At 44.4% G+C, this 19,959-nt stretch overlaps 1 protein-coding gene across 3 annotated transcripts in view; it reads right to left on the bottom strand.

Moving 5' to 3' along the window:
- Positions 1-596: 596 nt before the first annotated feature.
- Positions 597-19,959, bottom strand: part of LOC142310214 (vasoactive intestinal polypeptide receptor 1-like) — a 281,055-nt gene continuing 261,692 nt past the window's right edge. For 2 of the 3 annotated variants that reach the window (XM_075347700.1, XM_075347701.1), the window contains exons 12-13: positions 5,980-6,021; positions 597-984 (exon numbers count right to left, since the gene is read on the bottom strand). In XM_075347700.1, coding sequence (XP_075203815.1) covers positions 892-984; positions 5,980-6,021 — 135 coding nt within the window. In that variant the 3' untranslated portion in view covers positions 597-891. The remainder of the gene's footprint in view (positions 985-5,979; positions 6,022-19,959) is intronic. The other variant, XM_075347702.1, reaches the window with a different exon arrangement.

Genomic DNA, 19,959 nt, shown 5'->3' with positions numbered 1-19,959 from the left:
CAGTGGCTGTGATTGGTTGAGCGGCGTTCGTCAGCCAATCACAGCCTCCGTAGGTCCGGGGAGGAGGCACCACCCCTCCTGAGGTCAGGTACAGGTCCCCTCCTCCCCGAATCTGCGGTTTATGTTAACCGATCGCAGTCACCGGAGGCTCCGGTGCCGCGATTACGCCATGACGGAAAGATCCGTCCTTGGTCGTTAAGGCCCAGGGCACCATGACGGATCTTTCCCTCCATGGTCGTGAAGGGGTTAACGTGTCTACAATAAATGGGACGATTTAAGAAAAATTCTCCTATCCACAGTCGCTGGACTATCTTCTGTTATTTTGCGTACAAGTCTATGGGTGCGAGAGAAACATTGCATTACACTTGCATTACACCGCATCACCTTGCAATGGAGGAGATAGGGAGATTACTCCCTCCCTCTCCTCCGCAGCGCCGCCCCCCTCCTGTGCAGCTGTGCTGTGATCACAGGATTGCAGCACAGTGGAATGACAGTCGCATGACTCTCGGCTTACACTCCAGAAGAGTGAGCGCTGAGTGTCATGTGACTGATTCGCATTAATTTCCGTGTGGCCACAGCCTAACAACCAGACCATATTTTATACATCCAAATGGTCATTAAGTTTATTATAAACCTGAAAACTTGGTTGAACTAGTTACATCACACATACATGTAAGATATTTAATCATAATTATGTACAATACATATTAAATATTATGTGCATGCCATGTAACTGATCTGTATAGATAAAGTTCTCTGAGTAATAATATCTACAACAAAACAATATGAAATTCCATTATTTGTGGCCATAGTTCCAAATATTGGCATCCAGACTTCTTGTATTTAACAGAGGTCAATCTGATATGTGCATCCTGACTGCAGAAAGTAATATCATGCTGTAAAGTCTTGAGTTACGAGATTAAACACATTGCTTTCCAGTGAAGTTTGCCACTTTCCCCAATGTCGCTGGATCTCAGCCTGTACCTGAAGGAAATACAGATAGAAATAGGATCAAGAGAGAAAGATGACAGAGAATTGAAATATAGTAACAAGAAGGAGACAGTTGCACACTGCAGTGCTAAGATATGTGGAATAATGGAATATAGACATGCATTACGTACTACTCTGAAAAAACATGTAAAAATTGAGATACTTAGCACCCAAAATTGGCCAGATTTTATGTGAGCCCAACAGCCAGCAACAAGCAACCTAAATTTTGTTGGGCCCCTGTCAAACCAATGCCTCTGTTTGGGTTAAAAAAAAAACCTACAGTATATGCGTGAACAGTAACTTGCAAATGGATAATTAAAATCGCCTGAGGCTGAAAAGCAGGACTGCTCAATCAGAAGGCATAACCCTGTAATCTAAGAAAAAGACTGATGGCACATCATACCCTTCTAATGTGAATAGGTGGAAACTGAACATGAAACATAGCAACAAAAAGGAGACAGTTGCATACTGAAGTGCTAAGATATGTGGAACAATGGATATGGGAATATAGACATGTTTTACTGCTATGAAAAAAGATGTAAAAATTTAAATACTAAGCACACAAAATTGGCCAGATTTTATGTGAGCCCAACAGCCAGCGGCAAGGTGACCTCATTTTTGTTAGGTCCCTATCAAACTAATGCCTCTATTTGGGTTAAAAAAAACCTTACAATTTATGGGCAAACAGGAACCTGCAAAAAGAGAATTAAAATTGCCTGAGGCTGAAGAGTAGAGGTGCTCAATCAGAAGGCAGAAGGCCCTGTAATCTAAGAAAAAGACTGATGGTACATCATCCCTTTCTAATGTGAATAGCTGCAAACTGAACATGAAACATAGTAACAAAAAGGAGATAGTTGCACACTGAAGTGCTAGGATATGTGGAACAATGGATATGGGAATATAGACATGCATTACTGCTATGAAAAAAACATGCAAAAATTTATGTTTGGACCCATTGTTGTGGAGCTGAACCGTAGGGATCAGAAGTCAGTAGGGTCTAATAGAAGTGTCACAAGCCTGAAAGTGAATGCCTGAGAAATAATGGACCTCAAGAAGTACTGCAGCCAAAAAGTCCTTCAGCAGTAGCATATGAACACAAACTGATCTGTAGGGGATGAAAAGGAGGCTCCCTCTCAAGAATACAAGGGACAATTGTGGTAAGTGACCAACTGCAGTAGAGAAGAATTAGAGGTGAAAGAGGGAGGCTTCCCATTTGTTGCTATGGGAGAGGAGCAAGAGCCAGTTGAGCAGATGTGTTTTTCAAGTGACAGGGAAAGTATGGCATACGATGCGACAGACTACAACACAAGGGGTACACCAGGGACACTTTAACAATGGTGGGCCCTAGCGCTAGTGAGAGGGAAGATGGACATTTCCTCCACTTACCTGCAACTGTACCCTGCACTCCTAGCCAATCCTTGTACAGGTTCCCCATTTGTCGCTCAGCAGGAACCTGAAGCCATGAGTGACCCTACAATACTCCTGGCTAGTGAGTGGGCAGGTAAGAATCACTAGTCCCACCACTGCACTAAAACAATACATCAGGGAAGGAAGACAGAAAGGGGATAACACAATGACAGAGCCGCAGTCAGCACCAGGACTGCAGCCTACACAGCAACTTTCAGAGAGGGCTCCACCAGCTCCTTCCACCTCCAGGCCAAGCATCCAAAGGAGTAAGAGAATAACCGGCACCCTATATATAGGGACTAGGAGTGGTCCAAACCAGATACACCTGGGAAGATAATGAGCATGCTTGTTGGCAAGGAATACTGACATAGAACCTGTCACTAGTCTCTACAACAGAGAGACAACTGTGGCAAGATGCTTTCAAGAATAATAGAGCACTTCAGAGCCAACACTGATTGGCTGCAGGGATCACATGACCTAAAAATGTCATGAGTTCCCAGGGATAGGTACTGTCAACACTGCTGTAACTGCGTCGGCACTGGAGGTGGGTGTAGGTGTTATTTTGTTGGGGGGGGAAACATACAGATTGAGAAGGGCTTCTCCGAGTAGAGGGCAACCCCTTTAAGTTTGGAAGTACAACGACAACAACTGACAATGGAGGACTATTTGCATAAGGTTATGGAGGCCAATAGGAAGCTTCAAGGAATGTTCCCTTTACTTATCAGTTCTTCTAACTTTAAGGGCTGTCAATATTACCTTTAAAAGCATATGGGACATTATCAGAGGTGGTCCCCGGTTGGGATGCTTCTCTGTGGTCCAGAACGGAGAGATCCTTTCTTAAAGCCTGCTTTACACGTTGCAATTTTCCATACGATATCTTATGCGATTTGCAACGCCCCCATCGTATGTGCAGCACATTCAATTTGTTGAACGTGCCGCACATACGATTAACCCCCGTCACACATACTTACCTACCATACGACCTCGATGTGGGCGGCGAACGTCCGCTTCCTGGAATGGGAGGGACGTTTGACATCACATCGACGTCACGCGGCAGCCGGCCAATAGAAGCGGAGGGGCGGAGCTGAGCGGGACGTAAACATCCCGCCCACCTCCTTCCTTCCGCATTGTGAGCCGGGAGCCGCAGGAGGCAGGTGAGATCTGTTCATCGTTCCCGGGGTGTTACACACTGCGATGTGTGCTTCCCCGGGTACAATGAACAATCTGACGTTCAATTCGTCAGGAATGAACGACGTGCATGCGATGAACGGTTTTTCGTTCAATCGCAATTGCACGTCGCTGTCGCATGCTACAACATACCTTACGATGCCGGATGTGTGTCACTTACGACGTGACCCCGCCGACACATCGTAAGATATCTTGTAGCGTGTAAAGTGGGCTTTATACTTGCTCCCACTGGCACATCAATGCATTATATGTTTAACCATTCATTTAAATTGTCACCAAGTTTACAGCAAGTCTATTGTATTTGCCGCTTTAGTAAAAATATATGGTTAGACACGATTTCCCATTGATGATAATAACTGAACTGCCTTCTATTTTCGATGCAGACAGACTTTCATGAAACAAGTCCTATCCAGGATCCCATACACATACAATTTATGCAGCATTACCTGCCTGGTTTGTAAATGATAAACGTACTGCAAATTATTTAATAAAAATTAGAGAAATGCACTCCAAACAGCATTACTACACTATAAACACGTTTTACTGTGCAGAATTTTTAAAATACAATTTCAATAGTACCATATTTTTCGCTTTATAAGACGCACCTGATTAGAAGACGCACCCCCAAATTTGGTGAAGGAAAAGAGATTTTTTTTTTAATGTTACCGTAAATGGAGTCTATCTTATAATGCCAGTGTCCGTCTAAAAAATCATATAGGGTATATGTCCCTCATAGCCCCCCATCCTAAAATTAGCCCCCTCAATCTGGATATGGCCCCCTTAGATTGAATATAGCCCCCTTGTGCTGGCACACGTTCCCCTGTGCTGCCTATGGCCCTCTATGGATTTCATACGTTCCCCTGTGCTGCCTATGGCCCCCTATGGATTGCACACATTCCCTTGTGCTACCTATGGCCCTCTATGGATTGCATACGTTCCCCTGTGCTGCCTATGGCCCCTTATGGATTGCACACATTCCCCTTTGCTGCCTATGGCCCCCTATGGATTGCATACGTTCCCCTGTGCTGTCTATGGCACCCTATGGATTGCACACATCCCCCTTTGCTGCCTATAGCCCCCTATGGATTGCATACGTTCCCCTGTGCTGCCTATGGCCCCCTATGGATTGCATATGTTCCCCTGTGCTGCCTATGGTCCCCTATGGATGGCACACGTTCCCCGATGTTAGATATCGCCCCCATGCTGCTGCCCATAGTAAAATAAAACACTCTTTCCTTACCTCCTCCAGCGCTGATCTCCCTCCTGTCTCCCTCCGTGCATCTGTTCCTCCACTTCCTGGTTCTTTGTGCCGGTCATGTGAGCAGCACAGCATAGTGAGATCATCGCTGCATGCCTGCCTGATCACAGTGGAAGCAGGGACACCGGGGAGAAACGCTGGAGGGGGTAAGTAAAGCTTTTTTATTTTAGGATGAGCAGCAGCATGGGGGCCATATCTAACACAGGGGGGGCATGTGCAATCACAGGGGGGCGCAGGCTCATATAATATGCACCGCTCCCCCAGTCCGTCACTGTGGAGTGATTTTAGCACCATGGTGATGGACAGCGGCAGTGTATATTATATGAGCGGGAGCAGGAGATCAAAGGCTGCAGCCCGCAGCTTCACCTGCCCCCAGCAGCACTCCAGAGCGGACCCTGCAGTGTATATATATATATATATATATATATAAATATATATATATACACCCCCTCCCCCCCCCCCGGATATTCGGCTTATAAGACGCACCCCCTACTTTCCCCCAAAATTTGGGGAAACAAAAGTGCGTCTTATAAAACGAAAAATACGGTAATTTTATAGTTCGTATATTGCAATATCCAAATGAACTGTCCTTAATCCTTTTGCGGCAATTATAAGTATTGTCTTTGAACACCGCTATCTCCAATATCAAATCCAGACTCCAAGACGTAGCAAACGCAGACGTAGCCAGTTCCAAGCCAAGTGAACTCCCTTAGGCAACATTTCGGGGCAATGCCCCCTTTCTCAAGCATCATTCCCTCGAAGTTGGATCTCGCTGCTCCTGTGTTTTTTCTTGGAGTCTGGATTTGATATTGGAGATACAGTATCTGTGTTCTAAGAAAATTGCCTGTAAAGGATTAAGGACATTTCATCTATATATTGTAATATACTAACTATGAAATTACTGTTGAAATTTTATTTTAAAAATTCAGTGTTTCTAGCATTTAATGCTGTTTGGAGTGCATGCCTGTCATTTTTGCTATGCTTTATGGTTAGGAAGAATCCATTGCTCCTATCCTTAACTCCTATGTATTACCTTTCAAAAAAAAACTATTTAGAACAAATTATTTAATGACATTTAAATCTCAAATTATTACACAACTGAAATGAATTAAGTGTTTAGCAATGCCAGTTCTTACCTCCCCATTAAGGAAGCAGTATAATAAAGCCACAATGAAACCCTGTGGGGGGAAGCATAAAAAAGTTATTTTTAGCAAGAAAAAAAAAAGGAATAGACACAACTCCATGCAGTTCAACCTCTTTCAACCTCTATCAAACTTGCCAATTATACAGCCCACTTATAGATCAATTATAGTTCAAATTGCTCTAAAGAAGATTATATAAAAAAGTTTTTAAAGGGAACCTGTCAGGTGCAATATGCACCCAGAACCAGGAGCAGTTCTGGGTGCATATTGCTAATCCCTGCCTAACTGTCCCTGTATACACTAGCATAGATAATGGGATCTTTAGAAAAAGTATTTCTAAACATCTTTTATCATACGCTAATGAGCGCAGGTGTTGAGGATAAGAATTGAGTAGCTAAAAATACTTAACTCAGCCATTTCATAGACTCAGGTATATAGTTTAGTAGATGTAAGCTAACACACATATTTATGAATGCTTTGTTTCTTACTAACACGTATATAAGTATATTGCATATTTAGTGATTTTCCTTAACACAGTATATACCAGCATATGTAACTTAAAGATGGCTGCCACATCCTGTCTACACCCAAGATGATGAACAAAGGAGAATTCCTAAAGTATTGATTGACCAATCCAGCAGAGATTATGCAAATTCCTATACGTCCTGAGTCCAGCTGGTGATACTTGATTGGACTATACTTTGTCTACACCCCTTACTTCTCCTGAACTGAATAAAGTTTCAAACAATAAAGAGAGCCAGAAGCTTATGCGTCTGTCATGGAGACAGTTATAACTGACTTGTAGTCCGTTATTTAGTCTCGTGTGCACACATGACATTATAATTTGGAACAGCAGTCAGATCCCGAGAGACCCCTTGAGTCTCATTATCATCATCTCAACACAGGGACTAGACGCAAGGGCATTAGTTCCTGTGTTAATTCTGCCCTCTTAGCATGGCAGCACACCAACAGGGTCGTACTAACATGTTATTCAATGCAGCATCACCAGCGGTGACGAGCGTATCCGTGTCCACTATCACCGCTGATCAGAAGTCCTGTCACTTCCGGTCATACACACTAGACCTCTCTGAAGCTGGGACACATACACCCGACTTCATACTGCGCATGACCGGAAGTGCAGAGCATTCAGATCAGCGGTCATAGTGGACACAGGTATGCACGTTACCACTGGTAATGCTGCATTTACTAGCAAGTTAGCACACCCCTGTGGGCGTGTTGCCATGCTAAGAGAGCAGAATGAGCGCAGGAACAATTGCCCTTGTGACTAGTCCCTTTGCTCATTAGCATATGATAAAAGGTCTTTAGAAATACTTTCTCTGAAGATCTCTTTATCTATGCTAGTATATACAGGGACAGTTAGGCAGTGATTAGCAATATGTACCCAAAACCTCTTGTGGTTCTGGCTGTATATTGCACCAGACAGGTTCCCTTTAAACCATGCAAAGGTAGTCAGATAATTTCCATGAATCAGTTCTAATATCCTTTCCCATTCTTGCTATTTATAACTTAATACCGTTAGTTAAAACCTCTAACATGTACAGATATATAGTATATCACAAAAGTGTATACACCACAGGGTCCACACACCCAAACCAGGAAATCACCTGTTAACACCACAGGGGTCCTGGGGTACACTATCCGTGTTCATAGGGGGCACACCAGGTCAGTCGGCGCAGCAGCTGCAGCCCAGTTAACTCCACTGAACTGCTATAACAGGACTTTAGTGATAGGAGAGGAAGCACGGGCGCCTGACCCTAACGTGCTGAGTCACAAAGTCTTGGCGTGACAGGCACCGGACGCCTAGCCCTACCTACCGCTTCCAGAAATAGTGGCTGTTGCCACAATGTGGCTCTATCATGTAAGAACATGTAAAGACTGTGCACCATGGTGTGGTCTCAAGGCCCTTTTAACGTCTAGGTTCCGCCCCAGACTGAGTGTGAGCCACAATGGCACCTCAAGGGGCCAATAGCGGAGTGCCACGTTATCAGTGATGTCACCAGTGGCCTATCCGGAACCACCACGTCACTGATGACACAAAGGTAGCACCGCCCCAAACACCTTACCAGTCATTGTCTAATGACCAATGATGGGGTGCCAGATCAAAGGGGCGGGACTCCGCGAGCCAGTCCGAAGTGGTCACGTTATCAGGACACCTGCCGCTGTCCAGCCTATTAGGACCTGCCACCTCATGGACATGCCCAGTGAAGTCCTTACCTGACTTAGCCTCTGATCCACTAATGCGGGCATCACACGGTACGATATATCGGGCGATATGTTGGCGGAGTCACGACGTAAGTGACGCACATCCGGCATCGTTTGATATATTGTAGCATGTGACAGCTACGAGCGACGGTGAACAAGCAAAAATACTCACCTTATCGTTGCTCGTTGACACGTCACTCATTTTCAAAAAGTCGTTCCTCCTTCTGTGCTCCGGTTGTTCATTGTTCCCGGGGCAGCACACATCGCTCCGTGTAACACCCTGGGAACGACGAACACAGCTTAACTGCGTCCCGCCGGCAATGCAGAAGGAAAAAGGTGGGCGGGATGTTTACGTCCCGCTCATCTTCGCCCCTTCGCGTCTATTGGCCGGCGGCTGTGTGACGTCACTGTGACGCCGAATGTCCCTCCCCCTTCAGGAATTGGATGTTCGCCGCCCACAGCAAGGTTGTCCGGGAGGTAAGTACGTGTGACAGGGAATTAACGACTTTGTGTGCCACGGGCAACTAATTGCCTGTGATTCACAAACGACAGGGGTGGGTACGATCGCTCGTGCGATTGCACGATAGATCGTCCCGTGTGACGCCCGTATAAGTGCCTGAGCATGCTCAGTAGCCTGAACAACAGACTTAAGGGGGCTTTACACGTTACGATATCGTTAATGTTTTGTTGTCGGGGTCAAGTTGTTAGTGACGCACATCCGGCGTCATTAACGATATCGCAGCGTGTGACACTGACCAGCGACCTTAAGCGACCTCAAAAATGGTGAAAATCGTTAACCAGGGAGAGGTCGTCCCAAACTCAAAAATCGGTAAGGGTTGTTTATCCAGGTGATTCATCGCTCATGCGGCAGCACACATCGCTATGTGTGTCACTGCAGGAGCGAGGAACGTCTCCTTACCTGCCGCCGGCCACAATGCGGAAGGAAGGAGGTGGGTGGGATGTTACGTCCTGCTCAACTCCGCCCCTCCGCTTTGATTGGCCGGCCGCTTAGTGACGCTGCGGTGACTTCGCTGTGATGCCGAACGTCCCTCCCCCTTGAAGGAGGGATTGTTCGGCAGTCACAGCGACGACGACGACTAGGTAAGTATGTGTGACGCTGCCATAGCGATAATGTTCGCTACAGCAGCGATCACAAACAATCGCATGCGCGACGGGGGCACGTACTTACACGCTCGCTATCGCTACAAATTGCTAGCGATATCGTTACCGTGTAAAGCCCCCTATAGTCTCAGAAATAAGACTATCAGTCTGACTATGCTCAGAAGGCAATACACAGGACTTGGACACAGAACAAAGTCCAAGTACCTTAGCAAAGAGGCTTTTCGCACAAAGTGTAGGAGCATGTGTAGCACCCCAGTGGTCATGGGAGCCACAGTGGCATTGTTCTCTTCACATGGAGGACAGTGCTATGCCTGGAAGCAGTGGGGCAGGTCTCAATGTCAGGTACCATTGCACACAAAACTTCCTGACTCAGACCAGAAGGGGGAGCTCAAGTCCTGGTTGGGACGAGCCTCCCCTGTGCATTCTGACATTCTGGGATGGGAAGGAGTTAGTCAGAGGAACAGGAAGAGAAACCTCAGAACCCTGGAGGAGAGGAAGGAGACCAGTCGCTGTAAGAGAGCTGTCTACAAGCTTTCCAGGATTGAGCACATTGTACAGGACACAGGAGTCCTAGATTACTGGGTACTAAAGGCTTAGTAGTAAAACCCGGAGGGCAGGAGATTCCATGATTTCTGGCCCACCAACAAAGCCCTAAGGTGAAGTAGCAAAATAGAGCATGGGGCCGCGGAGGAACACGTGGGCCCCATATCCGGCTCCCACTGCCCGTCAGAGAGGGACATAGAACTAAGCAACCAAGAACCAGGGTCCTAAAGTAGCTGTAAGCCACGGACATCTGACATCCAAAACGCATAAAGGAAGGCCTCCAACGTACCTGGCATAGAGACATTCCTTCCTGCTACCAGGCTGACTGGACCACAGTAACCTCGGGACTACAACCTGTTACCAGTAAAGGTAAAAGAAAAATACCAATCTGTGTCATCTGGTTTCTGTCGGCGCCCTCAGCCCTGCACCCCAACTCACCACTACTACCTCTATCATCTCCCTGGGGCCCGCTCCACCTGTGGGGAGCAGAAACATCCCAACTGCCACTACTATCTGCCCCGGAGAACAGTGACAGCAGCGGCAGCTGTCCTCTGGCCGCATACTGCAGGTGGCGTCACAAAATTAAACCTACATTACCACCCCCTCCTTTATTGTACACCTCGGGGCCACGAAACCAGGCGAAAGGGGCCACCCCATGACACCCCCAGACCCGACATCACCAGGCCTGGCGACGAGTAATTTAGCCTCTGCCCCGTGGGTGCACACATGCTCAGTAGCCTGAACTGAGGACTTAGCCTCAGAAATGGTACTAACAGGCAGAGCATGCTCACTAGACGAAACACTTGACATCAGCTCCGGCTGGGGCAAATCAACACACGCATGCGCCCTAGCCGCTTCTCCACACTTAGACGTGGAGGAAGAAGCAGCCAGCTGCATGACCCGAGGCACGGCCAAAAATGGCAGCCGATGCATGGGCGTAACAGGAACTACGGTATGAGGAGATCATGACAAGATTAAGGGGATTGGCAGAGGAGTAGTTAAGGTCACGGTCTGGAGTCAGAATACCAGGAGGGTAGCGGATCAGAGAAGAGGGACAAGGCAAAAAGAAAGATGAAACAAACTCAATGATCAGATATCATGGTATGTATAGTATCATCCATTTAGCCGATATTATGTTAGAAGGGTTCTGTTGGCCTTCTGGTGATGTGAGTGAATGTGTTCTGTTCATCCCTTTGCTACAACGCCAAAAATCTATCTCTTGTAAACATCGGATTTATGAAGAACCCCAATATTCATATCTGGACACCGAAGTTACAGTGTCTACCAAAGAAAATTTTATGAGAGGAAGCTTATTCCTGGGAAAGTAGTTCTCCTCCTCTACGTAAATTAATCTCAGTCTTGCTGTCTCTTTCTCAACCACTGATGTTTTAATTACCTGTCCACAACAGGGGATTCTAGTCAAACAGGGACCATATGTAGTGTTATCGCTCCCTTTCTTCCTACAGTCATAAATAGTTTCTCTTTCCTTAGCTATACATAATTCCATATGTTAAGTGTGGGGGTGGATATGTCCTCTTTAGAGACCAGAAAGATCTCTTATGAATTTTATTATTTTTCTATGACAGGCAGAATGAATTACTGAGAAATTACATCTAAATTGTTTTTGTTTTAACTGGGTAGTATCTCATGGCCACAAGAAAGCATCAAAAGTGTTCATTTATACAGTAGGTCAAAGTGAGTGAAAATTTCTTACCTGTTGTTATGGATATGATTGCAAATCTATAAGATGTCTCATAATTATCATTATGAATACTGAAGCAGGCAAACACTCAACCTGTAAATTAATTCATTATTCCCATATAATTTTTTTTCTTTATTCATTAGGTATATATAAAAAAACACCACAGTGTAAATATAAATACGGAAAGTGACCAAAAAGTCAATTCACAGTATCAATTGAACGTGCATAAAAACACAATACATAGATTGATTGTCACAATACATAGATCGATTGTATAGGGTTCACATAGCAGGTAAACACAGCTAGCAAAAACTTAGCTTGAGGACTGTAATCAGGCTGTGTCATATACTGGATGATTCATTAAACTGTACAGTCCAAAAGAGGTCCAAGTTGCCATATAAATCCAGGCGGTTATATGCTAGTATTGTCCATGCATCCTCAATTGCAGCGTGAACCATCAATCATCACATAAGTCTCCACCTCGACGCGTTTCCCCACATATATAAACGTGGTTCATCAGGAGGCTATAAGGTAAATGCAGTCTATCAGAGATCTGATAATGAATATAGTACAAGCACAGTAATTCACAATTAAATCTACAAATCAAGTGGCATGGATATAGAGAGACAAAACAATAAGGTACTTGCCCATATAGGTATAACATCAGATATGCAGGTCCATGGCGCCAGGAATCCACCAGAATCAGCAGTGGTGCAGACAATGCTGCAGAGATGAACACCACCACGGTCCACAGAGGCGTCATGGAGCTGCATATCATGGTGGGGTTTAAATAGCCCAAAAACCTCATATTCAGGTGTGGGCCATTCAAACAATCAACCAATCAAACAGCGCCGTCAGAATCGCGGGCGCGCATGCCCAGTACACCGCATTCAATGCGTTCGCGCGTGCGGTACGGAGGCAGAGAAGGATCACACTAAAGAGATATAGAAGGCATTACAGCGCACGCGCAGGGACCTGAGAAGATGTAACGCCCACTGCCAATTGCGGAGATCACATGGCACAGGGGGAAGATAATGTAAAAAGAATCCCGCGCATGCGCAATCACATGTAAATGGGACTTAGGATATCCAGCAACATATTGAACATATGGGCTGTTTGCGGTAAATCAATCATTTCATACAAAGATATAGTAGAATCACCTGTGTTATAGGGCATTAGCGCTACATCCAATGGGGTTCCCCGCTTACAACGCTGATCATATCAAACAATCAAACAATCATTGCTTTAAAGATACAGATGACATTAAATAAGATTTACAATACAAACTAATAGATGAGAAATAGGCCTTTATATAGGAATTAGATGAAATTTATAGTACCCTATACAGTGTCCACCGTCCCAAATATTAATCCCCAAGGGCAAAAAAGATGATACAGAAATAATGTCCATCAATATGGACTATTCCCAAAAAGGGAAATTTTCTTCCAGAGTAGGGCATTTACTTTATCTTCTCCCTGTGTCATGTGATCTCCGCAATTGGCAGTGGGCGTTACATCTTCTCGGGTCCCTGCGCGTGCGCTGTAATGCCTTCTATATCTCTTTAGTGTGATCCTTCTCTGCCTCCGTACCGCGCTCGCGCATTGAATGCGGTGTACTGGGCATGCGCGCCCGCGATTCTGACGACGCTGTTTGATTGGTTGATTGTTTGAATGGCCCACACCTGAATATGAGGTTTTTGGGCTATTTAAACCCCACCATGATATGCAGCTCCATGACGCCTCTGTGGACCGTGGTTGTGTTCATATTTGCAGCATTGTGTGCACCACTGCTGATTCTGGTGGATTCCTGGCGCCATGGACCTACATATCTGATGTTATACCTATATGGGCAAGTACCTTATTGTTTTGTCTCTCTATATCCATGCCACTTGATTTGTAGATTTAATTGTGAATTAGGGCTGGTTCACACTAAGCGACAGCGACAACGAGGTCGCTGTTACGTCACCATTTTCTGTGACGTAACAGCGACCTTGTAAGTCGCTGTTATGATCGCTGCTTAGCTGTCAAACACAGCAGCCGAAGCAGCGATCATAACCGCGAGAGCAGGGAGCCGCGCACACTGCTTAGCGTTGGCTCCTTGCTCTCCTAGCTACAGTACACATCGGGTTAATTAACCCGATGTGTAATGCAGCTACATGTGCAGAGAGCAGGGAGCCGCGCACACTGCTTAGCGTTGCTCCTTGCTCTCCTAGCTACAGTACACATCGGGTTAATTAACCCGATGTGTACTGCAGCTACATGTGCAGAGAGCCGGAGCCGGCAGCACAGGCAGCGTGAGAGCTGCGGAGGCTGGTAACTAAGGTAAATATCGGGTAACCACCTTGGTTACCCGATGTTTACCCTGGTTACAGCTTACCACAGCTGCCAGATGCCGGCTCCTGCTCCCTGCTCGCTTCATTTCGTCGCTCTCTCGCTGTCACACACAGTGATCTGTGTATCACAGCGGGAGAACGGCTTTGAAGAAAACGAACCAGGGCTGTGTGTAACGAGCAGTGATCTCGCAGCAGGGGCCAGATCGCTGGTCAGTGTCACACACAGCGAGATCGCTAATGAGGTCACTGTTGCGTCACCAAAACCGTGACTCAGCAGCGATTTCGGTAGCGATCTCGCTATGTGTGAAGCACCCCTTACTGTGCTTGTTCTATATTCATTATCAGATCTCTGATAGACTGCATTTACCTTATAGCCTCCTGATGAACCACGTTTATATATGTGGGGAAACGCGTCGAGGTGGAGACTTATGTGATGATTGATGGTTCACGCTGCAATTGAGGATGCATGGACAATACTAGCATATAACCGCCTGGATTTATATGGCAACTTGGACCTCTTTTGGACTGTACAGTTTAATGAATCATCCAGTATATGACACAGCCTGATTACAGTCCTCAAGCTAAGTTTTTGCTAGCTGTGTTTACCTGCTATGTGAACCTTATACAATCAATCTATGTATTGTGACAATCAATCTATGTATTGTGTTTTTATGCACGTTCAATTGACACTGTGAATTGACTTTTTGGTCACTTTCCGTATTTATATTTACACTGTGGTGTTTTTTATATACCTAATGAATAAAGAAAAAATGTTATATGGGAATAATGAATTAATTTACTGGTAATATAATATTCCTGAGACCCTGAGTCTAATTCCTAAAAACACTCAACCTGCACATGAACCCCATGCAGCTGACCCCATCTTGTGAGAAACAGGTAATTAAAGAGATGAATTAATTATATCAAGGGAAAGAAAACGACTTCTGACCCCTGATGAACAAGGATGCCCTGGTGTGGACAGGTAATTTAGCTGATGCATCTGCTGTAAGCAGATGAAAAACCTGGGCTTTTTATAATTAGAGGAGAAGCATTCTTCTTCAGGATTCAGCTCTCCATATTCAAAGCATATTTGGTAGACACTTGGCCACCGGTGGTCAGTGATGAATATTGGACTGTGCATAGAACCTACAGTTATGAGAGATATATTTTCAGCATTGTGACAAAATGACGAATGTAATGTATATTTTAAATATAATTCTAAGGCCTGAGCATCAGATCCAAATTAATATCGAGCAGCAGGATGATAATATGCATATATTTCCTATCTATAGAAAGGTAAAATCGTGATAGAAAACATGACCATGATATCTTCTGCCTGAGACCTCCAGGGGTGAAGATATCCTGAAAGTTGGGGGATCTCATAATTTTCTGGAGACTGAAGCCACATTCCATGACCAGCCCTATTATGAGTCACCAGAGGGTAGGAATATGTGTGTAACTTGTGTGAATAAAAGCAAATGTCAAGTTATGATCATTGTTCAATGCCAGGAAGGTACATTGCCATATGGGGTTATTTCACATTCCATTGGAGTCTTTCACTCCATAAATCTGAAGATATTGCAGTGATATCAGTTGAGTAACTCTCTTTTGTTTATCCCTTTTGTTTTATGCAATTGTACTGTGTTGTTTTGTCCCCCTTTGAAACACTTTTTTATATTTTTATAAAGACTTCCTACTTGTCATAGTAAATATATAAAATGTAATAGTTTTGTTCCTCTTCCTCTATAACTGCATCCCCAAAGTCATATGCTATCTTAAGTGGTGTCCAAACGACCTGTATAAACAATTGGTGGTGGAAACTAATATTTTCCTTGGACTATTGTGGAGCTGAGCAGTGACCATACTGAGGTGCGTGTGTATATATATATATATATATATATATATATATAAAATATTCTTTGAAATCGGTTGCATATATACTGCGCTCACTGTCCATTCCCCAACACTCAGCCTAGTAGTGAAAAAAGATGCGGCCTAGTCCATTACTCATGAGTTAATTGCTGCTTCAAAAGAACCCTACTGCCTGACCCGGAGTTCTCAAGGAACTGAGATCTGGCAACTTAGGAAATATAAAAAAGTAAAAATAAAGAAAACAAGAATAAAGCAGGTTCTTTATACTTACCAGACTCCGGAACGGCTATGACTGCTTCAGGGGGCGCTCACTCTACTTCTGGTGCCACTCATTATCACTCATCCATATGCACTTCTTTCACCACCCATGGGCAGTCCTGGAATCTGTAATTGGTTGCAGTCAGACATGCCCCCAGCCTGTGCGACAGCGTGTCTGACTGCTTTCAATCACAAACCCTGTCTGTGGGTCCCTATTGTGGTGTAAAAAATAAATAAATTTGTTTTAAAAAATTGGCGTACCATCCCCCCATATTATGATACCCAGCACAGATAAAGCATATGGCTTTAATAATCTGTAAGTGAAAAGAAACAAACACAAACAATGAAAAAAAATCCTTTATTTGAAATAAAATATAAAAAAACACCCTCTTTCACCAATTTATTAACCTCTAAAACTATTCTAATGTAATCCACACGAAGTCCCACAAAGATTCCAGCTCTGCTACATATGAACTGACAGCGGTCAGGCACAGAACATGACCACCCACTGTGAGCTTCAAGCAGAGAATGAGCCGTGAGATCAGCGGTGATTAGAGTTGAGTGAGTACCTAACTATTCGTACTCATTATACTCATAACGAGAACTGTCTAATACTCACGTATTCATTCCGAATAGAGTGTGCAATGCAAGTCAATAGGGAAAAAGTTGCAAAGTAACGAATAACCCGAATGCTGTACTATTCATGCGAGTAGCAAGTAGCGCGGTGGCATTTGGGTTACACGTTAGTTTGCAAGTTTTCCCCATTGACTTGCATTGCACAAGCTATTCGGAACGAATACGCAAGTATTAGACAGTACTCGTTATGAGTATAGTGAGTTTGAATAGTTAGGTACTCGATCAACTCTAGTAGTGATGGCCCTCAGGTTATTTGCAGTTACAGCTGGAGGTTCCCATGGTCCTCCACCTGTGACTGCAGGTATCCTGACCCCAGCTAGCCTCAGTAAACTCAGCCACCTCACCTTAGGTGAGGTCACTGATTTCAAAGCTTTGCATCTCATGACAGAAAATCATTATTTGTTTTTTTTTTTGCTAAGAGATGCAGATTCATATTCCTGCACCCAATCTACACCTCTTGGCAAAAAAAAATGCATCACTACAGCACTATGATATCAAACAGAGCTATGGAGAAAAAGCGCAAATAGGGTCTTAACTGGTAGACAGGTGGGTATAAACGGTAAGAAAGGTACTCACCTGTTGAAGTTGTGACAGGCACAACTCCTTTGCAGGCATAAAGCAAAGTAATGCATAAGGTGGTCAGCCGCAGCCCCGAAGATGCAATAGAAATCACAGAGTAGGTGAAGAAGTTGGGTTAAATGCTGCGCTAAAAACCACAAATCCAGGAGATGTAGTAAATTCTTTCCTTTATTTTCACAGGTCAACGCGTTTCAAAGGCATCTCCGCCTTCTTCATCAGGACAAAATTATGCTGTTCCCCCTTCACAGCCACAGAACCACATAGCTAAACTGCATTGTGCTTTGCTACATGAAGGACTATGGGGTGCATTAGATGATATGGAGGATTATGTGAGGCCCATTAAATTTTATGGAGGACTATGGTGAAGCATTATACTACATAAAGGGCTATGTGGGGCCCATTACTATATCTAGGACTATGTGAAGCCCATTATATTATATGAAACGCTTTGTGGGCCCTTTATAATATTTAAAGGTCTATGAGGGAGTCTTTATACTTTATCTAGACTTATTTGAAGGTCATTATACTGTATGCAAACAATTATACAGTATGAAGGTTTGTGTGTCATCTATCATACTGTGCAGAGGGCTGCGTGGAGGTCACAGTTGGGGATCTTACTCAGTGCACCATTTATTGCTGGGGTAGTTGAAGGAGGGGTACAGTAGGGCCATCATACTGGGCCTGTGGAGGGTACTGTGGAGGAATTTACAGTAGGGTATCATACAGTACTTGAGGGGCACTTTTGTTGCCATCGTACTTTATAGCTGTAATGAAAGAAGAATCTAGGGGCTTCAATAGGAGAAAAATTACTTTGTTAGGGTTGCAAAGTAATGAAATTTGCTCTTCCGTGACCCAGCCGAATATTTATTTATTTATTTGGGGGGGGATAAGAAATCATGGGGCCCCATAGCAGAATTTCTATGTACGTCCCTGGGAGTATAAGAGTAAGGTCAGGGACCTTAGATGAGAATCCCCACTTCAGTGGTAAAAGAAAAAAAAACTCTGGGGAGGTTCTTTAAGAAGTATATTACCTTGTATTATACCCTGATATTAGCACATTTTACCATACAATTGGTGGTCTTATATTTATTTTTGTGTAGCTACATAGTGAACCCCAAGAATGATTTTCGCTGGTGGGCCCAGGATACTTCAGACTGACACTGGCGGTAGTGATGCAATTTTTTTTATCAGGTGTAGATTGAGTGCTGGAATATGCTGTAAAAATGTCAGCCCCTATGCTGCGTCAATGGATAAAAAAAAAAAATCGCAGTTTAATGAGGTCAACTGAGGTCAGGTTACCTGCGATCACAGGTGGAGGGCCGTGGGAACATCCAGTTGTGATCGCAAATAACTTGAGTGGCGTCACTGCTCATCGCGTGGCTCATTCTGTGCCTGAAGCTAAAACCAGACGGTCATGTTCTATGGCTGCTTGCTGTCACTTCAGATGTAGCAGACAGGGTCTGTAATTCTAAGCAGTCAGACATGCTGTCACACAGGCGGGGGCGCATCTGACCGCAACCAATCACAGATGCCAGGCCTGCTGGTGGGCAGGGAAAGCAGTGCATATGCATAAGTGATAATGAAAAAGCACCAGAAGTAGAATGAGCGGCTCGGAAGCAGTTTCAGCCGCGCTGGAGTCTGGTAAGTATAACGCGCTTACTCCAATCCCTCTATCCCTTTTACCACCATTTTTAAGCGTGGGATTCTGGCCCCCATAGACTTACAGTCATATGAAAACGTTTGGGCACCCCTATTAATGTTAACCTTTTTTCCTTATAACAATTTGGGTTTTTGCAACAGCTATTTCAGTTTCATATATCTAATAACTGATAGACTGAGTAATATTTCTGGATTGAAATGAGGTTTATTGTACTAACAGAAAATGTGCAATCCGCATTTAAACAAAATTTGACCGGTGCAAAAGTATGGGCACCTCAACATAAAAGTTACATTAATATTTTGTAGATCCTCCTTTAGCAAAAATAACAGCCTCTAGTCGCTTCCTGTAGCTTTTAATGAGTTCCTGGATCCTGGATGTAGGTATATTTGACCATTCCTGTTTACAAAACAATTCCAGTTCAGTTAAGTTTGATGGTCGCCGAGCATGCACAGCACGCTTCAAATCATCCCACAGATTTTCAATGATATTCAGGTCTGGGGACTGGGATGGCCATTCCAGAACATTGTAATTGTTCCTCTGCATGAATGTCTGAGTAGATTTGGAGCGGTGTTTTGGATCATTGTCTTGCTGAAATATCCATCCCCTGCGTAACTTCAACTTCGTCACTGATTCTTGCACATTATTGTCAAGAATCTGCTGATACTGAGTTGAATCCATGCGACCCTCAACTTTAACAAGATTCCCAGTGCTGACATTGGCCACACAGCCCCAAAGCATGATGGAACCTCCACCAAATTTTACTGTGGGTAGCAAGTGCTTTTCTTGGAATGCCGTGTTTTTTTGCCTCCATGCATAACGCCTTTTTGTATGACCAAACAACTCAATCTTTGTTTCATCAGTCCACAGGACCTTCTTCCAAAATGTAACTGGCTTGTCCAAATGTGCTTTTGCATACCTCAGGCGACTCTGTTTGTGGCGTGCTTGCAGAAACGGCTTTTTTCGCATCACTCTCCCATACAGCTTCTCCTTGTGCAAACTGCGCTGTATTGTTGACCGATGCACATTGACACCATCTGCAGCAAGATG

The sequence above is a fragment of the Anomaloglossus baeobatrachus genome, chromosome 5 (assembly GCF_048569485.1).
Source record: "Anomaloglossus baeobatrachus isolate aAnoBae1 chromosome 5, aAnoBae1.hap1, whole genome shotgun sequence".
Taxonomy (NCBI): domain Eukaryota; kingdom Metazoa; phylum Chordata; class Amphibia; order Anura; family Aromobatidae; genus Anomaloglossus; species Anomaloglossus baeobatrachus.
This window is presented reverse-complemented; position numbering and strand designations above follow the sequence as displayed.